This window comes from Alexandromys fortis, unplaced genomic scaffold, assembly GCF_014885135.2.
Source record: "Alexandromys fortis isolate MF-2015 unplaced genomic scaffold, M_Fortis_MF-2015_v1.1 scaffold_69, whole genome shotgun sequence".
NCBI classification, from domain to species: Eukaryota; Metazoa; Chordata; class Mammalia; order Rodentia; family Cricetidae; genus Alexandromys; species Alexandromys fortis.
In genome coordinates, this window is record NW_026067951.1 from 8,609,996 (window position 1) to 8,633,277 (window position 23,282).

The 23,282-nt window shown below is 44.1% G+C and overlaps 2 protein-coding genes across 6 annotated transcripts in view; one reads left to right on the plus strand and one right to left on the minus strand.

Annotated features, from left to right (window-relative positions):
• The window catches only part of Fbh1 (F-box DNA helicase 1), a 40,104-nt gene extending 28,882 nt beyond the window's left edge, over window positions 1-11,222 (minus strand). Inside the window, exon 1 of one of the 2 annotated variants that reach the window (XM_050150477.1) lies at window positions 11,072-11,222. Coding sequence is in view for 1 of the 2 variants with exons in the window: in XM_050150476.1 (XP_050006433.1) it covers window position 10,337 (1 nt within the window). In the remaining variant the exon portion in view is untranslated. Of the gene's footprint in view, window positions 1-10,336; window positions 10,487-11,071 lie in introns of those variants that run through there. The other variant, XM_050150476.1, reaches the window with a different exon arrangement.
• A 68-nt stretch (window positions 11,223-11,290) lies between these two features.
• Window positions 11,291-22,896, plus strand: Ankrd16 (ankyrin repeat domain 16). 4 transcript variants are annotated; one of them, XM_050150478.1, is made up of 7 exons: window positions 11,291-11,733; window positions 12,731-12,951; window positions 14,800-14,842; window positions 17,107-17,215; window positions 17,776-17,937; window positions 19,626-19,704; window positions 20,655-22,896. In XM_050150478.1, exons 1-7 carry the CDS (start codon window positions 11,420-11,422, stop codon window positions 20,810-20,812), a joined length of 1,086 nt encoding a protein of 361 aa, XP_050006435.1. In that variant the 5' UTR covers window positions 11,291-11,419; the 3' UTR covers window positions 20,813-22,896. The 4 variants fall into 4 exon arrangements, with proteins under 4 accessions (XP_050006435.1, XP_050006436.1, XP_050006438.1 ...); XM_050150480.1 differs by having other exon boundaries at window positions 11,598-11,733; window positions 12,643-12,951; XM_050150479.1 differs by lacking the exon at window positions 17,776-17,937.
• The last annotated feature ends 386 nt before the right edge of the window (window positions 22,897-23,282 follow it).

A 23,282-nucleotide genomic window follows, 5' to 3' on the forward strand; every position in this document is an offset into this window, starting at 1 on the left:
AACTGGGGGAGGCTAAGACAGAAGAATCCCCAGAGCTCAATGGCCAGCCTATTCAGCCAAGTCTGCCAACTCTAGGTTCAGTGAAAGACAATGTATCACAAAGTAAGGTAGAGTGTGATGAGTGAGACACCTGATATCAACTTCTGGTTGCTGTGATTCGTGTGCGTGTGCACCAGGAGACAGACAGATACACAGACAGACAGACAGACAGACACACACACACACACACACACACGTGCATGCTCCGGAGAAATATATACTGAGGTCCTGAGCTTCAAAATATATAATACTAAGTATAACTACAATAACTGCAGATCATGCCCGCTATGACTGCTCCTGCTTAGTACCCAGCCAGCTGAGAAATCACCCTTCCTAATTGCAGTTAACTCTTTGAAGTTTTAATACGCTTTTAAAATTAAACTCGACGAATACTGTAAGACGTCTAAAAAATTATTTCTGTATGCACTAACAGTTGTATAGAACTGCCTAAAAGAATGCTGAAGACTTATGACTACCTCAGTTTGGATGACAGCACCACCGTGTTGGGCAACAAAACAGAATGCACACCTGCCTCTGATGAAGGAAGCACTGGGTAGTTCTGACTTAGGTCAATAACTCTTATATCAGAAGGGCCTTGATTGATGAGAAAATACACAGAGAAATGTCAGAATCATATGCAAAGTTACCTACCCACTTCTTCTATTTGGCAAAGCTTATCTAATTTGAAGAAAATTTAGGAAGATAAAAACTGGAAGTGGGGCGGCGCACGCCTTTAATCCCAGCACTTGGAAGGCAGAGGCAGGCAGATCTCTATTGAGTTCAAGACCAGCCTGGTCTACAAGAGCTAGTTCCAGGACAGGCTCCAAAACCACAGAGAAACCTTGTCTCGAAAAAACAAAAAAACAAAAAACAAAAAAAAACAAAAAACGGAAGTGCGTGGAAGCCCAACTGCAGCCAATCTTGTGTTCCTGTGTTCCTAGAAATACCTCCAACAACATCAAGCAAAAAGTCTCAGCCCCATACTTACAAACAGAAAACCACATATCTAATCCCAGTACTGGGGAAGCAGAGGCTGGTGGGGTTTGATGGGCTCAAGGACAACCTAGTCTATGTAGTGAGTGTTAGGCCAGTCAGGGTTACTAGTGCGACCCTATCTCAAAAAAAGAAACAAAAATGAAACGAAGAAAATAAAATATCCTTTCAACTTCTAGTTTTGTAAAAACCTCTGTTCACTAAACACCATGTTGTAGTCACCTGTAAGGTAGCAAAAAACGTTAATTTTTTTCTATATTAAAAAAGTTTGTATTTGAGAGTAATAATAAATGTAAATTCTGATTGTCATTTTAAAAATAAGACTTGATGGCAGGCAAGATCATTGGGTGGATAAAAACGCTTGCCTTGTAAGCCTGAAAAACTGGAATTCTATCCCAGCACCCATGGCAGAAGAGAACTACTTCACACCTGTGCTTTGACTTCCACATGCACTTTGCGCATGCCTGACAAGGCACACACACATTCATATTTACACAAACACACACAATACTAGTTTTGTTTTTCTAATTTTTTAATAATTTGTTTAACTTCACTTCATGTTTTTGGTATAAAGGCGTCAGATTGCCTGAAACTGAAGTTACAGACAGTTGTTAGCTGCCATGTGGGTGCTGGGAATTGAACCCAAGTCCTCTGGAAGAACAGCCAGTGCTCTAAACCGCTGAGCCATCTCTCCAGTCCTAGTTTCATTTTTTTAGTGAGACTTGAAATCTTACAATTTTACCTTTCCTGTTCAGACCCTTGCATATTATACACAAAACCTAATTGCTATTTTGGCTGCAAAAAGAAACCCACAAGAGGCTTTCCCAAGTACAAACACATGTGGGCCCTGGTCACTCCAGGGGTGCTGCTGCCTTCTAACCTGCAAGTCAGCTGACCCTGAGGTCCAAAACAGGAATCTCCGCTTAACTCTCAAAACATCTAACTGCGTCAAAGCTGACATGCACAGTGCACATAATTGTAACAGATGATATCAGAGAATAGCTACCACTAGCCAGAAGATACTCATATCAACTGGCCTGGGCAGGAGACACTTTCATGAAAATCACCAAGAAGACAAACATTACTCTATTTATATGATCTAGCACCATGGGGCCAGTCACATGCTTCGCTGAGTGGAATAAGTCACATAATAGAAAGCTTCTGAGAATCATAACCAGTTACCACACTCATCAGTTAAGAATTCCAATGCTTATCCAAATCTGCAATACAATCTCTGATTTACAGCTAACGTGAGAAATACAAAACAGAGATTAATGGAAGTCCTCTACATCTGCATACATGCACATCTAGCAGCAACCTTGGGACATTTCTGTAAAACAATGGTTTCATCCCAACCACTAATTAACAACACCCTAATCAAAAGAGAAAGCTAAGGCAATGATAGTGACCATTAACTAGATATATGTCTTAATCATATGTCTAGGAATCAAAACACATTGCCTTTTTCACTGTAACCTCTACATGGAGCACAGTGGCAGAAACTTAGTACATTCCTGGGCACTGAATGCTTGTGTGTTCCACAAATTCTTACATTGAGATCCTAACCACCAACGTGACGCTACTAAAAAGAATCAGGACTAGCCAGGTGTGGTGGTGCATGTTTGGAATCCCAGCATTTGGGAGGTAGAGACAGGAGGCCAGCCTTGGCCTTAAAGAGAGCTCAACTTTGTCTTGAGCTACATGAGACTCTGTCAAGAAAGGGGAGAAGGAACACCTGAATGATTATGTAATAAGGGTAGAGCCCCATGAATGGGATTAAGAACCTATGAAAGAAAATCCAAGGGTCACAAATGCAACTTAGAAGTAAAAGTAAAATAATTGCCCACCGTGTGCAAAGCCTTAAATTCAATCCCCAAACCACAAAAGCAAAAGCTTGTTTAGAAGATTAAATGTTTACAGATAACAAAGGCACAAGAATGACGGCGCTAATGAGAATGTAAGAACAGTGTTTGCCTCCCACGTGTTCTGGTGCGTCCTCGTATGTTTTGGCATGAAGCCATCATAGGAAGGAGCTAAGGTTAATAGTTACGGGGGGGAGGCACACTTAGAGGAGATCTGGCTTCTGTATGCAGGAAGTTTTCTCTATTATACTTTAGGTGTGGTAGGAAATGTCATGACTGGCAAGGCAGAGGCGAATTTCTATTGGATTTATATATCTCTGTAAAATAACCCCTAGCAGCAGCTAGTGGTCAGAAGGCTAAGTTGTACCCCAAGTCTCTGAGGTAAGTGTTGTAATGCACTGACAGGGAACCAGAAGTCCTGAGTCTACATCCTCTGGAGTGAAGTCATTTAACACCTCCTCCAAGCCCATCAGAGTCTGCCCTAGCAAGATGTATGTATTACTACAGCCTATGAGCACAGACTCCAACAATATGCTGCTCTGAATTCACAAAATGTGATAATGCATGTATGTGTAAGAACTGCCAATACCCACCTCTCTACATATGTGTCAAAGAGTGTCTCCTTAAATGTATATAAACCTTATTTTAGAAGCATCAGTGTTCTGGGTAATTTAAATACACTAAAATTCTAATTTTCTTAGTACGATTTTGAAGAAACAATTCAAATAGAGTATTAAACCCATCCAATTATATAAAAATTTTGAAGTTACCAGAATAATGGCCTTCCTCCTTCCTTACACAGCAAGTGCACTCTACACCTCTTTGAAGGGGCATTTGTTGTTACAAGCTGCCTGGGAGTCCATAAAAAGAAACATTAGAATACTTCATGATGAAGACCACTGGGTTTCCTCCACTCACCAGGATGGAGAGATATTAGAATAGCTTCTGAAGCCTCTCAAAGCACAGGCGCCCCAGGTATGCAAACCAGCCCCTCGTTACCTGTGTGCATCTGTACCCCTCTTCCCAAAGCACCAGTACACTGACTAATAGGAATGTGGCAAACCCCTCAGGTGTGAGGACAGGGGGAAACGAGAATATATATAAAAAATCGTGTCAAATACAATTTTGTTCAGGCTTAAGTATACCCATTTTCATATTCCTTTTTATGGGGTGGCTTTCTTTTGGTATCTTTGTTCTGTCTCCACCCTAGTTCCTTCTATCTCTGCTAGATGGCATTTAGCCCTGGGTCTGTGGACCACTGGTACCTCAATTTCCTGGTCTTTGTTAATCTGACTCTAATATGGGGTCATTCCTTGGAGTCTGGCCTTTCCCCCAAATCATCAGAGCTCTCAATTTTGACCATGGTTGTATGGTTAGTTTTTACTGTCAACTTGACCCAACCAAGAGTCACCTAGAAAGAGGAACCCTAAGTTAAAGGACTGCCTCTATCAGACTGGCTGGTAGGCAGGTCTGTGGGCCATTTGCTTGATTGCTAATTGATGCGGAATGGCCCACAACCAACCATGGGTGGTTCCATCTTCAGTATAAGAAAGGTAGCTGCCACTGAGCAAGTCAAAAGGCAGGGTCCCTCTGGTCTCTGCTTCAGTTCCTGCCTTGAGATCCCGCCCTGCTTCCCTTGATGATAAACTCTGAAGTGTAACATGAAATAAAGCCTTTCCTTTTGGTCATGCTGTTACCATAGCAACAGTAAAATAACCAGAACAATGGTCTAAGGCATCCCACCCCACTCCCGCCCAACTTCTTTCCTTAATCAGGTCCTCTGCTGGAGATTAGACTGCTGTCAGCCTGCCCTGAACTATGCTCATCACCAAGACTCTGCTACTGGACAAAGACTAGGTCTCACTGTCATTTAACCCTGAAGCACACGGCACAGCACTACAACAGCAGACATTCTGTTGAACAAAAAGGATTTTTTTTTTACTGTAACCAACGATTAGACTTTCATTTATCTGACTTCATTTTTTACTTTTTTTATTGAAAATCAATTTATAAAACAAGTCACAAAAAGAGAAATTTAAGGATTTTGTGGCCCAGGCTACTTATTGCTCCTTTTCCTTTGCACAACCCTCTGCCCGTTTTGCTTCTGATGCAGCTGACCTCGCTGTAAGCCTGGGCCCTTATCAATGCCAGGCACATAAAAGGGTGTGTTCCTCTTCAAGTTCTGCCCCTATTTTTCCCACACCAAGTTAAACGGGCTGATTCCTCTGGATGCCATTAGAACACTCTAGAACACATATGGCTTTTTGTTCAAAGAACACCCTGGGGAAGAATTCTCCTAGCAGCCTGGGTTCTTAAGATTATTGCTTTAAAAAGAACCTCCTCCACCAGACACCCATGAGCTACCACCACCTGGAACCATTTTAGATTGCTATGTGATTTAAAAATAAAGTTTTACCATGAGGTCATTTCCTGTTTGGAGCTGTTTGTTACTGCAACAAACTTTATGCTAATAATTCCAGAATTACTTGAAACCAACACCAAATAATCCTGTTGTCCCTCTGTCTTTAATATTCATACTAAAAAACTCTCTAGAATTTACAGACTATAGATATAAATGGACAAGATGTAGAGTTAACTACTCATCGTTAAATACCTGCTTTTAAAATTAAAAATCAAAACCAACCAACCAAGCAAACAAAACAAGCCAACTCCATAGTACAAGGTTCCTAACTGGAGAGAACACTCTCCGGACACCAGATCTAACTTTGCTAATTAGAGAACGGTGCCAGCCTACCTCACCCTGGTAGCTTTCCTCATGCCCTGCTCAATTCTCTGATGGATGGGCTCTGAAGATGTTTAAGTAGACAGAAACCTGACCCTGGTGTCGCCTCTGGAGGTAACACAGGTGCGGTGCAACAGAGTCCATTATTATCATGATTCTGGTATTTGAAAAGTCCAATGACAGCCAGTAAAACTTGAGTCCAAATAAATATGGTTAACTATGTTATCCCTCAACTCTAAGAAGCCTCTTAAGACAGGAAGTACTTAGCAATAACACTACTACTCTACATTTCTGAGATGCTTATAATGCTTTCATAAATATTTATTAAATTATACCTTATAGAGATTATTGTTCTTATATATCTTCATTGTATTATGTTTTAGCAATTATGTAATGACAGTTTAATATTTCCACTCTGAAGCTAAATGTTTTCTGTAAGATTTAGTGGGAAGGGGAAATGAGGAATTTATTAATACCCAGCACCCTCCATATGTAACACCATAAATAACTGCTAAGTGAACGAAGACCTGCACAGCTATAGGCCTCCCTTCTACAGTTGGGGCTGTGCTGGCCTCCACCATCTTACAGCTCCTTAAGGCTTTATAGGATTTGCAGTTCCTTCCCTATGCTCTCCCGTCATCTGCAAGATAATCACAAGATTCTTCAATGGAATTGGGGCTCAGCAAAGACCTACTCCAAGTCACAGCTGAGCAAGGGCACCAGGGGCTGGAGATGGCTCAGTGGTAAAGAGCCCTGGCTGCTCTGGGAGACGACCAGAATTCAGTTCCCAGCATCCATGTTGGGCAGCTCACAATGGCTTGTAATTCCAGCTCCGGGGTGACCAATGCCCTCTTTTGGCCTCTACAAGCACCTGCACAAGCTGATGTGTATACACACACACACACACACACACACACACACTTCGTATTTTTTCCTAACTAATAACACCAGCACCAGAACTTGGCTTTTCTGACTCCTTGGTCTGTTGTGCTTGCCACTCTACCATTCTCCTCTTCTAGGACCAGAAAATTTTACAGGAGGTTAGAAAAATGTTACGTTAGTGGGACATAAAGATATATAACAAAAGACAAATATCATATGTACTCACTCGTAAGTGACTTTTAGACATAAAGCAAAGAAATATCAGCCTAGAATTCACAACCCCAAAGAACCTAGACAACAAAGAGGACCCTAAGAGAGACATAATGGATCTAATTCACGTGGGAAATAGAAAAAGACAAAATCTCCTGAGTAAATTGGGAGTGTGGTAATCATGGAAGAGGGTAGAAGGAAGGAAGGGAGGAAGGGAAAGAACTGGAAAAAAAAAAAAACGTACAGCTCAATAAAAACAATTTTAAAAAAAAGGATTCATAACGAATCCTAGTACTCAAGAACTGAAGGCTAGCCTGAACTATGCAATAAAACTTCACTAAAAACAAAACAAATACCCTCAAGTTGAAGTCTTATACCATTAAGACAACAACACTATCACAACCAAAGATAGCTGATATATTCTAAAAACATTAACTGCAAGAGAAATCTCACTAAACAAAAACAAAGCAAAAAGAAAAACACACACACACACACACACACACACACAAAAGAAAACAAAACAGAAACAGAAACAAACCAGCAAACACAGAAGAGGAAGACTTCACAGTCCGTTCTCATTCCCCTTTCTGGCTTTCAGTGTTCCTGTAAAGACAGAACCTACCAGCCACCACATCCTGTTCCTCTAAACACAAAGATCCACGTCAGCTGGCCCAGTCTTTGCTAGACTGGCTGGCTAGCAAGCCCGTGGTGCCTGTCTTGTCTCCTCAGTGCTGAGATTACAAGGCATACATTGGAATGCACGGCTTTTTGTGTGGTACTGAGGATCCACTTTAGGTCCTCATGCTTGACTGGCAAGCACTTTACCAATTGAGCCATCCATCTTCCCAGCTCAGAAGCCACAATCTTCTGCAGTCACCTCATACCCTGAAGTACCTACTACTTCCTTAAGAACAGCATCCATTTATTACAGCAAGAAAGGATGGGCTCGGCTGTTCATTCTGTGTCCCTCAGAAGGAATGACAGAAAACCAACAAAAAGAAAGTTCACTATTTTCTGTCCACAATATGCTTTTATAGATTTGAAAACCTTTTTCGACTATGCATTTCCTCCTCAGTCTCTTCGAGTATCTACCACATCTCAGATTTACTATGAACTTCATGAGAGTATGCCTTATGGTATCCTCGTTGCTAATGCTATTTTAGACATGGGAGAGCATACAAAAATAAGCAAGCCTGACCATAAGGCAGCCAACAAAACAAACACAAATTGCTAAACACACAGCAATCCAAGCACTACATAAATACACGCATAAGGGCCTATGGTAGTAAATATAATTAGGATCATTGGAAGAGGCTCCATGGAGAGTCAAGTCGTAAATGACGATGAATGGGATTCAGTTAGGCATAAAAAACAATATGAGAAAAAAAAAGGCATAGCAAAGCACTATGTGACAGAAAAGTCTCATTTCTTCAGAATAAAAAGCTAACTAATAGGAAATGATAGATAACAAGGCTGGAAAATGAACTTGGAGCCAGAGACTACAAACGTCCTCTTATGTACTTCTATAGAAATTGGGAGGCAGAGGCAGGCGGATCTCTGTAAGTCTGAGGCCAGCCTGGTCTACAAGAGCTAGTTCCAGGACAGGCACCAAAGCTACAAAGAAACCCTGTCTCAAAAAACCACACACACACACAAAAGCAAAGGAGAAATAGCTGGTTTAATCATTTTTCCCAGAGAGAATTTTCGATTTTAAAAATAATTTTTCATCAGGCATGGTGGCACACGCCTTTAATCCCAGCACTCCAGAGGCAGAGGCAGGAGGATCTCTGTGGGTTTAAGGCCAGCTTGGTCTGCAGAGCAAGTTCCAGGACAGTCAGAGCTATTACACAGAGAAATCCTGTCTCAAACAATACCAACAAATAATAATAATAACTAAAAATAAAAAATAATTTTTCAGGGTTTTTTTCTTGTGTGTTTTGTTTTGGTTGTTGGTTGGTTTGCTTTGCTCTGCTGAGGTAGGGTCTTAGGACAAAGTCCAGTTCAGTGCTGGGAGGACAAGTGTGTGCATCATGTCCAGATTATCGCTTTTTAAGGTTCTGTTTTTGTTTTTAAGGGAATACCCAGGTAAGCTCCAGAAAAGGTCTATGAAACGTAAGAGCAGTCTTCAAGAAGCATGTGACTGGCCAATGACAATACAAGAGCTGGCTTTGGTGATAAGTCCTAGAAGTTACTTCACAGCCAGAAGAGCAAAGACAGAATCTAAATTTGTCTCTGAACTAAAGTCAGCCTGGAAAAATAGAAGAAAAAAAGAGATAGTAACACATTTGAAATTAGAATCCAAACAGTTTTATGTATTCACAAGTCAGGAAACATGTTAAGGAATGGGTTCTTCAAGGGCAACACCCAAGTGCCACAGATCCATGAAATACAACAAAAGTCAGGTAGAAAAGTCCCAATTCCAATGAGAGCAAATGGAAATTGAGACCGTAAAGGCCAGGCCACAGACTCCAAAGTACTTCACTAAAGAAACGGGCAGCTCGATCAGACAGAGAGAGCAGCAATCGCCCTATTCACAAGCTTGATGCACAAACACCCACTCCTCTCCAGAAGATCTCTAGGACTGTGGAGCAGGTTCCCAGATTCCGCCTCCATCCCCGCAATGGAAAACACATACCTCAGCAAATTCATAACACAGAGGAGGGCCAGAATCTTATTTGGAACATCAATTAAATAATCAATTGCCCTGGATTTCAAATATTTCATCCTTTTGTGAACCACGGGTCTCAGTTTTGTTTAAAGGATGGGAAACTTGAGATAGAAGGCAAAAACCCATCATTTGTACGGAAGGAGTAGGAGTCCAGGCTAGCCTCAAACTCAAGGTCCTCCTGCTTCAGTTTCCCCTGTGTTGGAACTTACAACCACAAAGCATGCAAAGTGGCAAAATGTTTGAAACTACCAGATGCCTCAACTTCCCAAAACGTGGTTTAAAAAAAAATCACTAACTTCATTAGCCCTTAATGTCCTCGCCTCTAAAACCAGGCTGCCTATGGGCTGTTTATGGAACAGACAATGGCAGGCACTTTGTGAACCAGAGTGCAGTGCCAAATGCAGAGAACTTGCTCTTAGGCTCGACAGGAGCAACTTCCATTTTTATCATTAGGTTACATGTCCAGTTCCTCGAAAGGAATCCAACAAAGCTTGCTCGGATCTCAATGAGTCCTCCAAAGCCTCACCCCTCCCGCCCCCAGGCCTTCTTCCGTCCCCTGAATCATCACCTGTTCAGATTGTGGCAGGTGAAGGGGTGGCAGACTACCAAGGCAAACACAAACGTCGGGAACAGAACACAATGACTCGCCCAAGGTCAAAAACAACATTACAGTGTAGCCAAGCCAGGCATGCCAGCAGCAGAGGCTACTTCTCGAGTGCTGCCCCTTCCGGAGCCTCAGGGAGCGGCGTAGATGCACCGGTCTGCAGAAAGCCCCGGGCCTCCACCAGGAGGCCCACACCTGACCGTCGCGGGCGCGGCCACCTCCTACACCCACCCTCAGCTCGGGCCCCACCCCCGAGGCCGAGACCCCTGCGCTGGGCCCCACAAGGTGAAGTTTGCCCGGCTCGCACCCCACGCCAAGTCCACGATCTCACTCACTATGGTGGCTCGGCCCAGGACCTCGCCGCCGACACCACCCGGCCGGTGCCGCTGGACATCCAGCCTTCCCCCAACCAGCAAACCCCTCCTTCGGCTCAGACAGCGAGCAGAGACGCCTGCAGACTTCCTCCGCGAGCTCCGCCCCTTCTCTGCCAAGTTGCACCCTCCGCCGGAGACGACGGAAGGACCCGTGAACCAGTCGAAACTCGGAACTGGAGGGTCGAGCGGACAGACGGCTTCTAGAGCCAATCCGTACGCGAGGCGGAGGGGGCGTGGCTCAAGGAACCGGGCCACGCCCCGTCGGTGCTTCCGCTGGCGCGGAGGAGGCGAAGGAAACTTTCCCAGAGTTCCTTCGAGCTCTCTGGGTTCCCGCGGGGGCTGAGGCGACAGCAGCGGGCGGGGAGGGGGCTGGGGTCCGCTGCGGATTGGGTGAGGAGCGGGCGGAGCACGGGGGACACTGTTTCCACCTCCAAGAGGCCCCAGAAACCCTGCTATTGGGAGCCTGGGCTGCCCGAGATTCCTGCTGTGCAGCCCAAAGATGAGGCTGTGCAGCCCGGCAGACATCCCCGTAGGCTGTACGGTGTAGTGCCGTACGGTGCGAGGTCAGGCTGCAAAGCCCCTCTGTTCCACTTCAGGGCTTCGTGGTACATCGGCACACTCCATTCTGTTAGGTCTTTCGCCCCCAATCACTCGGGTGCAAGGGACAGCTCTAGGATGTCAGATGCATGCCCTTACCCCAAGCTGCACGGGCTCCGGAAACCCAAGGACCCACCCTGACGAGTCTGCATGTTTGGAGCGCGGTTACCAGAAAGACCTATGAGCGTGCTTGTTGTCGGTCCGGTCGCCTGAGGAGACACCATTCCACGTTGGAAATTGTGTCTTCCAAACCAGGGCTGGAGTCATAAAAAAGAAGCTTGCTGACAGCATCCCGCTGGGGGGGGGGCGGAGCGTCCGGGAGAACGGTCACGTGGAGGAAGCGGAAACCCTAGCCATCTCATCTTCGCCGAACCTCTCGTCGCACTGTCTCTGTTTTGGACTGGAGCACTATCTTCCCCCTACTTTTGTCACGCCTGGTCCAGGGTGATGGCTCCGCCTGGGGATCCACGGCGCCTCTGCAGGCTGGTGCAAGAGGGCCAACTGCGCGCCCTGCAGGAAGAGCTGGAGGCGGCCGGAGGCTGCCAGGGGCCAGCTGGGGACACCCTTCTCCACCGTGCGGCCCGCCACGGGCGCCAGAACATTCTGGCTTATCTAGTGGAGGCTTGGAGTATGGACATCGAGGCTGCCAACCGAGACTACAAGCGGCCCCTACACGAAGCTGCCTCTATGGGCCACCGGAACTGCGTGCGCTACCTCCTGGACCGAGGGGCAGCTGTGGACTCCTTGAAGAAGGCGGACTGGTAGGTGCCCAGGATCCAGAAAAGCTACATCGCCGCAGATTTGTGCATTTTTCAGTGTGTCCACTTTTCCCAGCTTCTAATTCTCACTCCAACCTTCCTCTCTCTGTAGGTTTGGCTCTTTCGTTAGGACAATTGTCCTAACTAATATGACAAAAAGGACTCTTCCCGTTGAGAGACTATAGAAACGTAATCAACTAGTTAGCGGATGAATTTTATTACTCATGCGCCCAGGATGTGCTCTTCTGGAGACATCTTGCTAAATTACTTGTTCACAATTGCATTATTTTAATTGACATGCCGCAGTGGATAGCTTTCTGTTGCACGTGCATTGAATGTTGAGCTGTATGCAATTTCGTCACTTCTAGCCTTGCAGAGCCACCAGCATGGTGGTGATACTCTTCCACCACACAAATCAGTTTCATTTGTTGCTAGGTTGATGTGTGTGTGTGTGTGTGTGTGTGTGTGTGTGTGTGTGTGTGTGTGTGTGTTCGCGCGCGCTATGTCTGGTTCCTGGGAGCCTGTTAACTTTTTTAGGCTCCTAACTTAATGAAGTTCCTACCTTCCAAGTTATTTCAAATCTGTCAAAGCATAGTGAGTGGGAAATATATCAGAGGTGGTGACGCCTCCTAGCGTGCATGAGCCCCTGAATTTGATCTCAGCACATCAAGGACAGGAAAGCACCATGTAATTAAAAGCACATCTCCATCAATATTGTAAAATTGTTACACTATATCTTAAGGGTTATCTGTGGTTTTTATCAGTTCTCAGCTTGGCTCACAGTTTTTGCCTCTCAGATAGCCTGCTCCAATAGAAACACGTGAGTCAGTTTCCCCTTATGTCTCCACAGTCCTCAGAGAAGTCAGAGGTTGACTATCTAAGTTGTTTTCCTGCCCCTCCCCCCACCCCCAGGTTTTCCATCTCAACCAAAGACGTACATTCCCTGAAGGCCTGGCTTCTTCCAAATGCCTCAGCTCCTTTCCATCCTGGTTGACCTTAGGACTCCTCTGATGATGGCTTGTACAAGGAAGAACCTTGAAGTGATCCAGGACCTTGTGGAACACGGTGCCAACCCACTCCTGAAGAACAAGGATGGCTGGAACAGTTTCCACATTGCCAGTCGAGAAGGAGACCCTGTGATCCTCCAGTACTTGCTCACGGTCTGCCCAGATGCTTGGAAAACAGAGAGCAAGATTAGAAGAACTCCTTTACATACTGCAGGTATAGCCTGCAATCGCTGCTTTCTGCACTTGGCTTCTCCCCAGCACTGCCTACACCTTGTAGTTCAAGTCATCTGCAAGGGGAATGGAGGATTTAGAAAACCAGAAGGCAAGGCGTCAGAGCACCTTGGGATTTCTCGGCAGACTATAAGTTTGTAAAGTGATGGAGCCCTGGGCTCTCGGGTCACTGTGTTAGTTCAGCTTTCCTATGTATCTGTCTTACCCTTCCTGGTCAGTTAGATGGCAGGCTGGTTCTGTACCTTCCAAAGTCTGTGACCGTGGATAAAGACCTTGGTCTGTGTTTGAGCAAATGTCCTTCTGAGCTTTTCACAGTGGTGATGATACCATGCTGTAGAGTCTTGGCAAAAGCAAAATTAGCGTGGAACATGTGGATAATGGGCTCAAAAGTCTAAAACAAGAAAGTTGGAAAATAAGCCTGGCAGCATGGTGCATGCCTCTCTAGTTCTAGCACTCAGGAGGTTGAGGTGTCAGAAGCCATTAAGTCTAAGGCCAGCTGAGCAATGTTGAGAGACCCTATCTCAAGTCCCACAATACCCCTCCCCCTAAGACAGAAATTTGGAAAATAACTCTTAGTCTAAGAGGCAGTTCACTGAATTAGCATACTGAGCTCGTACTGTCTCTGAAGATCAATGCCTAAGATATGATCCAGTCCATACTGTCTGGGAACAAGCACCCAGTTGTTCTCCGGCCATAGCTGGCACTTATGGACCAAGGAATCCTTCCTGAAACTTTTTGAGTAAGTAGGAAAAGTCCGCCTAGTTCATAAAATACTTGGCTAGCTCCCATCATACACACTCCCCAGAATATTGCCGGTCACCAATCTGTCACCCAAAATAAATGGAGACCAGGTAGAATCTTTTCTATTGGGAATAGGTATCTTCAGTCAGAGGAGTAAATTTCTAGATAATTTTCATAGATTACTATTAAATAGGTTACCTTCAAAATGTCTTTGCAGTTTTCTGGTGAGAGGCTACACCAGCCTTTGAAGACTACAGCACTAAAGTGGGGAGGTAGGCTTAGAACTGGAAGTTTGCCATGAAAGTGCTCTAAAGATGAAATGATCAAGTGCTTAAAGTGAAAACATCATTCTTTGCCATTTATTTGCTTGGGTTTTCTGGGGGGGCGGGGGGGGGACAGAACAGTAATATTACCTATTTTAGGTTTTTCTTCTGTGAGAAGAGCAGGGCCGATGTGACTGAAGAGATGACTCAACAGCTAAGAACACTTGTTGGTCCTCTAAAGGACCCGGGTTCAGTTCCCAGCACCCACATGGTAGCTCACAACCATCTCTTTTCTAGATCCCTATTTTCAAGGGATCCATCACCAGAATGCAAACAAAACAGTTATACACAGAAAATAGAATAAATAAATCTAAAGCAAAAAAAAAATTTTTAGAGCCAGGAGAAAGGTGTTTGTCCAATGAGTTCCCTCCCCAGCTGTCTTAGTTATGGTTTCTACTGCTGTGAAGAGACACCATGACCATGCAACTCTTATAAAGGAAAAACACTTAATTGAGGACTTAAGTTTCAGTGGTTAGTCCATTATCATCATGGCAAGACGTGGTGCTGGCTACGTTTTGGTCAGAAGGCAGCAGGAAAGGGTCTGTGACACTGGAAGTAGCTTGAGCATAGAAGAACTCAAGCCCACCCTCACAGTGACACACTTACTCCAACAAGCTCACACCTCCTGATAGTGCCACTCCCTTTGGGCCATTTTCTTTCAAACCACCACACCAGCCAAGAAGGTTTCACTCCAAAGTTATACACTACAGTGAGACAAAAAGTTATACAGTTAAAAGTTCTGATTGCCTCTGTTCTTTCCCCCGCAGCAATGCATGGCTGTTTCGAAGCAGTACAGGAGCTTCTTGATAGGTAAGAACAAGAACAACATGGTAAATTGACGGAAAGTATTTCTTAGTTACAGAGAGCTCAGTGTCCACGAACAACAGGGCCACGTACCAATGGGCATTGCAAGGAATTCAGGGTTCCTGTAGGAGTGTGTGAGGGGAAGACCCCGTGTGAATTAGGAAAGACTGAAGAAATAAATGTCTCAGCACCAGCACAGCCAAAGCTGTAGGTAGGGGCAAGGGAGTTTTTTGCACCAAGAAAAAGAATAGCACATTTGAGAGACAGGAAGTAGTTCTGGCTATGCTAAAGTCTAAACAGTAGAGAATATGGATGCTGTAGACCATTGCGTTCATTTTACGTATCTGAATGTTTAGCTTGCGTGCATGTCTGTATACCATATGCATGCCTGGTGCCTGTGGTGGCCAGAAGAGGATGTCAGAGGAAATCAAACCCAGGTCCCCTGGGAGAGCAACAAGTCCTCACCACTGCTGAACTACTCCTCCAGGCTCCTTGTTGAAGGGTTTTTAAGCCAAGGGTCATAAGAAATCAGCAGTGTTGCGGTATCACCTGGCTACAAAATATAAATGAGCCTGGGAGGAGAGCAGGTTTCTGTGAAATGGTCTCTTCAGTTGATGAAGTGAAACGGGAGAAATGATGGTATCTGGGCTGAAGAGATGAGTGTAGAGAGTGTGGTGGTTTGACTATGAATGCTCCCATATATTCGAATGCTTAGTTACCAGGGAGAGAGGAATAGAAGGATTCGGAGGTGTGACCTTTTTGGAGGAAGTGTGTCGCTGGGATTGGGCTAGGCTTAGGCTCTCTCTGCCTAGGGATCAGGGTGTAACTCTTAGCTACTATTCCAGTGCTTGCCTGCATGCCACCGTGCTCCCTACCATGATAATGAACCGAACCTCTGAAAGTGTAAGCAAGCCCTCAATTAAATCTTTCTTTCCTAAAGATTTATCTTTATGGGCTGGAGAGATGGCTCAGAGATTAAGAGCATTGCCTGCTCTACCAAAGGTCCTGAGTTCAGTTCCCAGCAACCACATGGTGGCTCACAACCATCTGTAATGTGGTCTGGTGCCCTCTTCTGGCCTGCGGGTATACACACAGACAGAATATTGTATACATAATAAATAAATAAATAAATAAATAAATAAATAAATAAATAAATATTAAAAAAAAAAGATTTATCTTTATAGCAGTAGAACAGTGACCAGGGCAAGAAGAAAGAGGTGGGTTGAGGGGTATCTTTAAAAAGTTGAATCAATAGGAATAGGATGAAAATGACCTGAGAGAGTCTGGAGATGTAGCTCAGTGGAAGAATGCTTGCCTAGCATATTCAAGGCCTTGGGTTTTTTCTCCAGCGCCATAGAAAATAAAGGAGGGGCAAGGGAACATGACTTTCACAGTGTGGCACCTGCTGAGACATTGGGCACTGGAAGAGGAGCAGGGTTGGGGCTGGAAGCATAAAAATTTCACTTTGGAACAAGTGGAGTAGTTGCATCTCTGTAGAGATCAAAGCAGAGTTCAAGTGAGTTGAGACAAGATGGGCCAGAAAGAGATGTGAGGCTTGGCAACCTATACATGGTGATGTGATGTAGACGTGGAAAGATCATAGGTGAAAAAGAGCCGTGAACCCTGGGTCCTAAAAGCACGTGTCAAGCACTTGGAACCACAGATGGAACATATTTGCTTTTCTGCAAATTTACAAATACTCTTCACTGAAGAAAACACTTCCAGTAACCTTGTAATGAAATAAGCATAGCTCTTCTCTAGTGGCCTTCATAGGCTAATGAAGAAGACACTGTGTATAAATAATGCCAATCAAGATGGCTGATGACTAGCTGCCATGGAAAATTGGGGCAGGGGAAGGTGAGGTGAGGATCATGATAAGAACATTAGAGCCTGCATCAGTTGACCCGTGTATAGGGTGAAAGCAGCAACGGAGAGGAGCATATAGATGTTTAAGTAGCCTGGCTGCAGAATTATATGTAGGTAATTGGTCAGGGAGAAAAGAGGAAGATAGTAAGGGTGACTACAAAGTGTCCAAGCTTCGCAAAGCTGAAGAAATGAAGGTTCCAGCTATCCTAATAGAGAAGGTTAAAAGGGGACGGCCCTGAAGATGCGGAACTCAGTTCAGGTGCTGTGGTGGTCATGGGAAAGATAGCTCTAGATGGTCACAGATCATCTGTAAGGCACACAGCCTGCCTGCAGGCCACCCTGTCGCCTTTTTGGGTTGGAAATGGTAAATATTCACGGTTGTGTCATTTTGGATTTGACTCTAGGTGTGACTATGCGCCAGACTGTAGAGACAACTGTGGCGTCACACCCTTCATGGATGCAATTCAATGTGGCCATGTTCACATAGCCATGCTGCTCCTTGAAAAACACAAGGTATGAAGTGCTTCTGCTTATTCCTTTAGTTCTTCCTGAGAAATGTTAGATCTGGGGATAAACAGTACATCGTTATTCAGTCGCTGCCTTCACATCCTGCCTCCTCTGAGTTTCTCCATCTTTGACCCCTGTAAACATACATGCATAAGTGTTCCCATCTCTAAAATTGTGACAAAATGTGATTTCCTCAGAAGGTTCCTACATGAATTTAGTGATCCTAGGGTTGGAGCTCAAAGTAAAGTGCTTGGGTAGCATGCTCAGAACCTTGGACTTGAGCTAGGGACGATCCAATAATCCAACATACACAGAGCAGTTAGAAAATTAAGGATTCAGTTCTTATTGTCACTTTGACTGTAATAGCAACAAACCATCCTGACAGAGCTTAAGACTCGCTAGACAGAGCATTGACTCAGCTACATTTTAGTTCAAGCACTTAGAGAACAGAAGAAATTATGTGCTCTGCCCAGCAGAACCGCACAGACAGCTGCACCAAAACATCTGCAGGCCCGTGAACCCAGCTCCCACTGCTTTTTGCATTGCCCGTCTTCCCTCTCTACTAGGCTTGCCCTTCAGCTGAAGATAGCCTGGGGGCCCAGGCTCTACACCGAGCAGCAGTCACTGGGCAGGATGAAGCCATTCAGTTCCTGGTGTCTGGTCTTGGCATTGATGTAGATGTGAGAGCAAAGTCCACCCAGCTCACAGCACTTCTTTTTGCAGCCAAGGTCAGTTGCTTCTCCTGACAGACAGCATTTCTTCCTTCGGCTTGGTTTGCTCCAATGACAGACAGCTCTGCAGTCTTGGCATCTTCGGCTCCCTTTATATTCTATATTCTTGAGATGTTTGTGATTCTGAATCTTTTAATTTCCTTAAATAGAAACATGACATTTTTGGTTTCTAGGCAAAAATGGAGAGAGAAGCACTTTTAATTCTGTATAATACTTGGGCTTTATGTACCCCTTTCCACCCTTATTTTCAGGAATGTTATTTAAACCCGTAAAGATGCTGAAGGGTGATGGAGGCCTTTTCAGTCGTCTCTTAAGTGTTTAAAAGCAAACTGTGGAGCTCCACTTTAGTATAGTATAGTTAATTTTTTATCTTATAAATAAATAAATAAATAAATAAATAAGGGGCTGGAGAGATAGCTCAATGTTATGTGTGCTGGCTGCTCTTGCAGAATTCCCAGCACCCACATAAGGCAGAACTCAAAATTGTTTTTAACTTCAGCTCCAGGGGATCTGACTGACTTCCTCTTCTGGCCTCAGCATACATGTGTTCACACACACACATGAAAATAAAATGGTTTGCTAAAAAATAACAAATGAACAAAGACTCATTATATGAAATTTGTAGTTCTTATAGTAAAGTGAGAATTTAAAATCTCTTTAACTAACACAAAGAAATTGCATCTACTGGTCTCTCCAATGTATAAAACATTAAAGATGTCCATAAATATTTCACTAAAGAAAAAGCTATTTTCAGCGCCTTGCTTATTATACATTGTTTAGAAGCTATGTGCCTTTATTTGGTTTTCTAGAAGCAAGAGTACATGTTTTCTGACCAACAATCCCTACCACACTCCCCCAGAATACAAGGAATATAGATTCATAAATGGACTGAGGGCCCAGTCCACAAATATTTCCCCCATAAAAAGACTGAATCTGAAATCTTTTTGTTTTTTTGATTTTATGTATTTTTATTTCATATGCATTGGTGTTTTGCCTGCATGTATGTCTGTATGTAGGAGGGTGTCAGATACCCTGGAACTAGTCACCGACAGCTGTGAGCTGCCATGTGGGTACTGGGGATTGAACCTGGGTCCCTTAGGAAGAGCAGCCAGTGCTCTTAACCACTGAGCCATTCTTACAATTCCCAGCAAACAAAGAGTTCGTATGCTTGGGAAATTCGATGATTTTTAAGATCTATATAAACCACAAGGTTTTATGCTGCTGACCTTGATGGAACCCTAATCATATTATCCATCCTGACAACTGAATGTTACAAATATTTAACAATTTGTGTGTGAATCATGGCTGATATAAATCATCCTTAAAACGGGAGGTTTCCGTATTTGCGGTTGTCTGCATCAAGAAGAGATTCCAGTGTGCACTGGAGACTGTTTTGGGTTTTTTGTTGTTTTTTTTTAATATTTATTTATTATGTATATAATATTTTTAATATTTATTTATTATGTATATAATACTCTGTCTGTATGTAGGCCAGAAGAGGGCACCAGACCTCATTACAGATGGTTGTGAGCCACCATGTGGTTGCCAGGAATTGAACTCAGGACCTTTGGAAGAGCAGGCAATGCTCTTAACCACTGAGCCATCTCTCCAGCCCACTAGAGACTGTTTTTAAAGGGTAGTTTTTGCCCTCATCACAGCAGTAATGAGTTTATTTCCACACTCAGGAGGGACAGACAAGCACCGTTCAAACGCTATTATCCCTGGGTGCCGACATCAACTCTAAAGATGAAAGAAATCGCTCAGGTATGGAATCCTAGTGACTCGGGTACTTTTTAGTTAAAAGCATTGATGTAGGTTGAACACCTCAGTGGTGGGCTTTTACCTAATGTGCACACTGCCCTGCATGCAGTCTCTAGCCCTGAAAACCAAACACTCTTCTTTAAAATAGCTTTTCCTTTGTAAAAGCTGTTGTAGCTATTGATATTGACATCACAGTTTTTGGTTTAGCTTTTTTGTTGTTATTAAAATTTTACATATATATATATTTTTTTATGTGTATTGGTGTTTTGCCTTTACATGTGTAAGCACCATGTGCATGCCTGGTGCCTATGGAGGTTGGATCTAGATTTACAGAGACTGTGAGCCACCTTGTGGATGCTGGGAATTGGACCTGGGTCCTCTGGAAGAACAGTCAGTGCTCTTAACTGCTCAGCCCTGCCTCCAGCCCCTTATTTGTAGACCTGGCTGTCCTTAGACTCACAGAGATCCACGTCCCCCTGCTCGTCGAATGCTGGAATTAAAGGTGTATGCCACCATACCTTGTAGGTTTATCTTCTTTAGAAATATTTTCATCCCAGTCAGGTTTAAATTGTGATCCACTATAGGCCATCATGGGTAGGTTACAAAAGTGTACAATCTGTATAAGTGGGTAGCAGACAAGATGGCTCGGTGGGTGAGAGCTCTTATAGCCAAGCCTGGCCATCTGTGTTTTATCCCCCAGGATCCATCTAGTGAAAGAGAGCCAGCTTCTGCACTGTGTCCTCTGACCTCCCTCTACACATGCACTGTGACAAATGAGCACACACACACGCAGTTACACATGCACTGTGACAAATGAGCACGCACACACACAGTTACACATGCACTGTGACAAATGAGCACACACACACAGTCGCACTCTAAGCACAACTGGATAATCCAGTGGGTTCGGAATGCAGCGCGTGTTCTCAGCATAGACCGTTGTCTCCCTGTAGCCGTGCATCTGGCCTGTGCAGGTCAGCACGTGGCTTGCGCCAAGTTCCTGCTGCAGTCGGGACTGAAGGATTCTGCAGACCTAACAGGCACCCTGGCCCAGCAGCTCACAGCGAGTAGAGATATCCTTCGGGACTTTGACCACACTGTGAAGTCATGAGGATGTTTGAAGAAGGAGGCAATAAAGTTCATGGGAACGGACGTCCTGCGTTTTCGGTTAGACAAGCGAGTGAGTTATTTCTCAGCCAATGTTTTCTTCTCCTTCTGCCCTCCCGTCATGTTCCTCTGCTGGAAGGCTTGCCAGATGACCAAGACTCTGGATTCCTGGCATGTTGTATGATCTTGAAGGCAGCCATTTATTTTTTCTTTTTTAAACCGTACTGGGGGTTGAGACCAGAGCCTTGCATATGCTAACTAAGCCAGTGCTGTGCCTCTGAGCTCGAGGGTCAGCCCCATACTTTGGTTTTTCTACCCTTCAAGTAGAATGAGATTAAATATTGAGTCCTGGGAATCCCTGAGAAGTACATAATGTGAACAGATGTAATATATATCCTTCTTTAAATGTATGAAAATGTAATAAAATTTGAAATATGAATTGCTGTTTCCTCAAGCTGTAAAACATAATTGGCCTATTTAATTTTTTTCCTTTACGGGTTTTATGTGGTCATTCGGTTTCATAGCCAGGGATGGTGTGCATATTTCACCCACTTATAACAATGCTTACAGGGAGTTGACAGACACCTTTTTATATTCTCATTACTGCTAGTTGGGCTAAATTTCTTTTTTTTTTAATGCATGTGGATATTTTGCCTGCATGTAGTTCTGTGTGCCACATACATGCCTGATGCCTTCCGAAGCCAAAAGAGGCTGTCAGACCCCCCCCCACACACACACCAGGAATGGAGTTACAGATAGTTGTAGATGTTGGGAATCAAGCTTCGAGCCTGGTGAAACAGCCAGCACTGAGCTGAACCATCTCTCCAGCCCCAGCTGTAAGATTTTAATCTTCAAGGGTTTCTGTTTCAGTCACGAGCAAGATGCAATCCTCACTAGTTTAGTGTACTGCGACAGGTACTGTGACACACCTACCTCACTCCAGAATTGTGCCTGCCTTGGCAAATAGCAAAGACTTCCAGCTCCTCTTGATTATCCTCTCATGGAGTTCATACATCCCTGCTTCTAACCACCAAATAAATGTCCCTGTAGAAACACAATCCTGACTTGTAATCTCGCCACCATACACTACACATATGCTCATCAGAGATGGGATTGCCACGTTCCCTCGTGTCAGCGATTCCCTTGTTTCAGTACCTTTGGGGCCTGAAGATGACCCTGGTGTGTGATATTCCGTGCACGCATGTTGGGGCAGAAGATCCGCCTTAGCACACACACAAAACATTCTGTTCTTTCACGTTCATAGTCTCCCCCTCTCTCCACTCTTCCCCTCCTCGGATTTGTAACTTTTCTAAGCTCTGAGTGCAAGAGATCGGAGACCTGAGCTGTAAAGCCTGGCATCTCTTGTTTGCTACTCTGAACACACAATTCCCGCGTGTCACGTTGCTTCTGCCCATCCTGGTACTAGATTCCATAAACCTTGACAACTACAGCCACTGCTAAAGTGACCCAGCAGCCAGAGATGACCGACAGTAATTATCACAACATTAATTGTAGCAAAGAAAGCCGTAATAATATGTGATAACAATACACTTTCGCTGTAATACTCTATTAGAGATGGCTAATAGCAATGCAAATGATAATAATTATTCCCTCCTAATTATAGTTGCTTTCTTTATTTCCTTTGGGTCTCTCCCTAAGAGTTACCTTCTCAGGCTTCCCTACCTAAAATTATTCCTTTCTTCAGCACTTAATACTTCCTTCTCTGTGATGGTTAGCTCTGTGATTGTCTGCTTAGGTGTTAACAGAGCCTGGAGTCACCTTTAAAGAGAGTCTGGATGCTTGATTGTTCTCATTGGGTTGGCAGGGGGTACGTCAGTAAGAAATTGTCTTAAAATTAAGTTAATTGATACGGGAAGAGCCAGTCCACTGTGAGCAGCACCATTCCCTTTGGAGGGGGTGGTGTCCTAAACTGTATGAGAGGGGAGAATTGAACGGAGCATAAACAAGCCATTAAGTGGGCACGATAGTTCTTTCTCTCTGCTTTTAATTCTGGGTATGAGCTGATAGCTGTTTGAAGTTCCTCCCTTGACTGTAACTGGGACTTTGTAAGCAGAAATAAACTTTTCTCCTGAGCTGTTTTTTGTCAGAGTTTTTAATCATAGCAACAAAATAAAACTAGAAAGAACCCCCTACCTTTTTTCTTTCTAATGTATTTACTGCTAGCAAATACATCATTACATTTGAGTAACTTTTTTCATTGCCTCTGTCCTCCATTGATGTTTAATGAGCTTGGGTTGAGACTGAGGCCCAGAGCAGCCCTGGTGCAGAGTGAGTCTATTATAGTGCGTTAGTGAATGTGGACTAGTAGTGACTCGTATTTATGGTGCTTACTGTATGCTAGCTGTTGTGCCAAACAGCTCGCCTGGGTTGGCTAGTTTTGTTCTCTGGCTTTTGTACTTTGTAGATCATTATTACTCCATCTCAAGCAGCCTTTTTTACACACACTCCCTTGG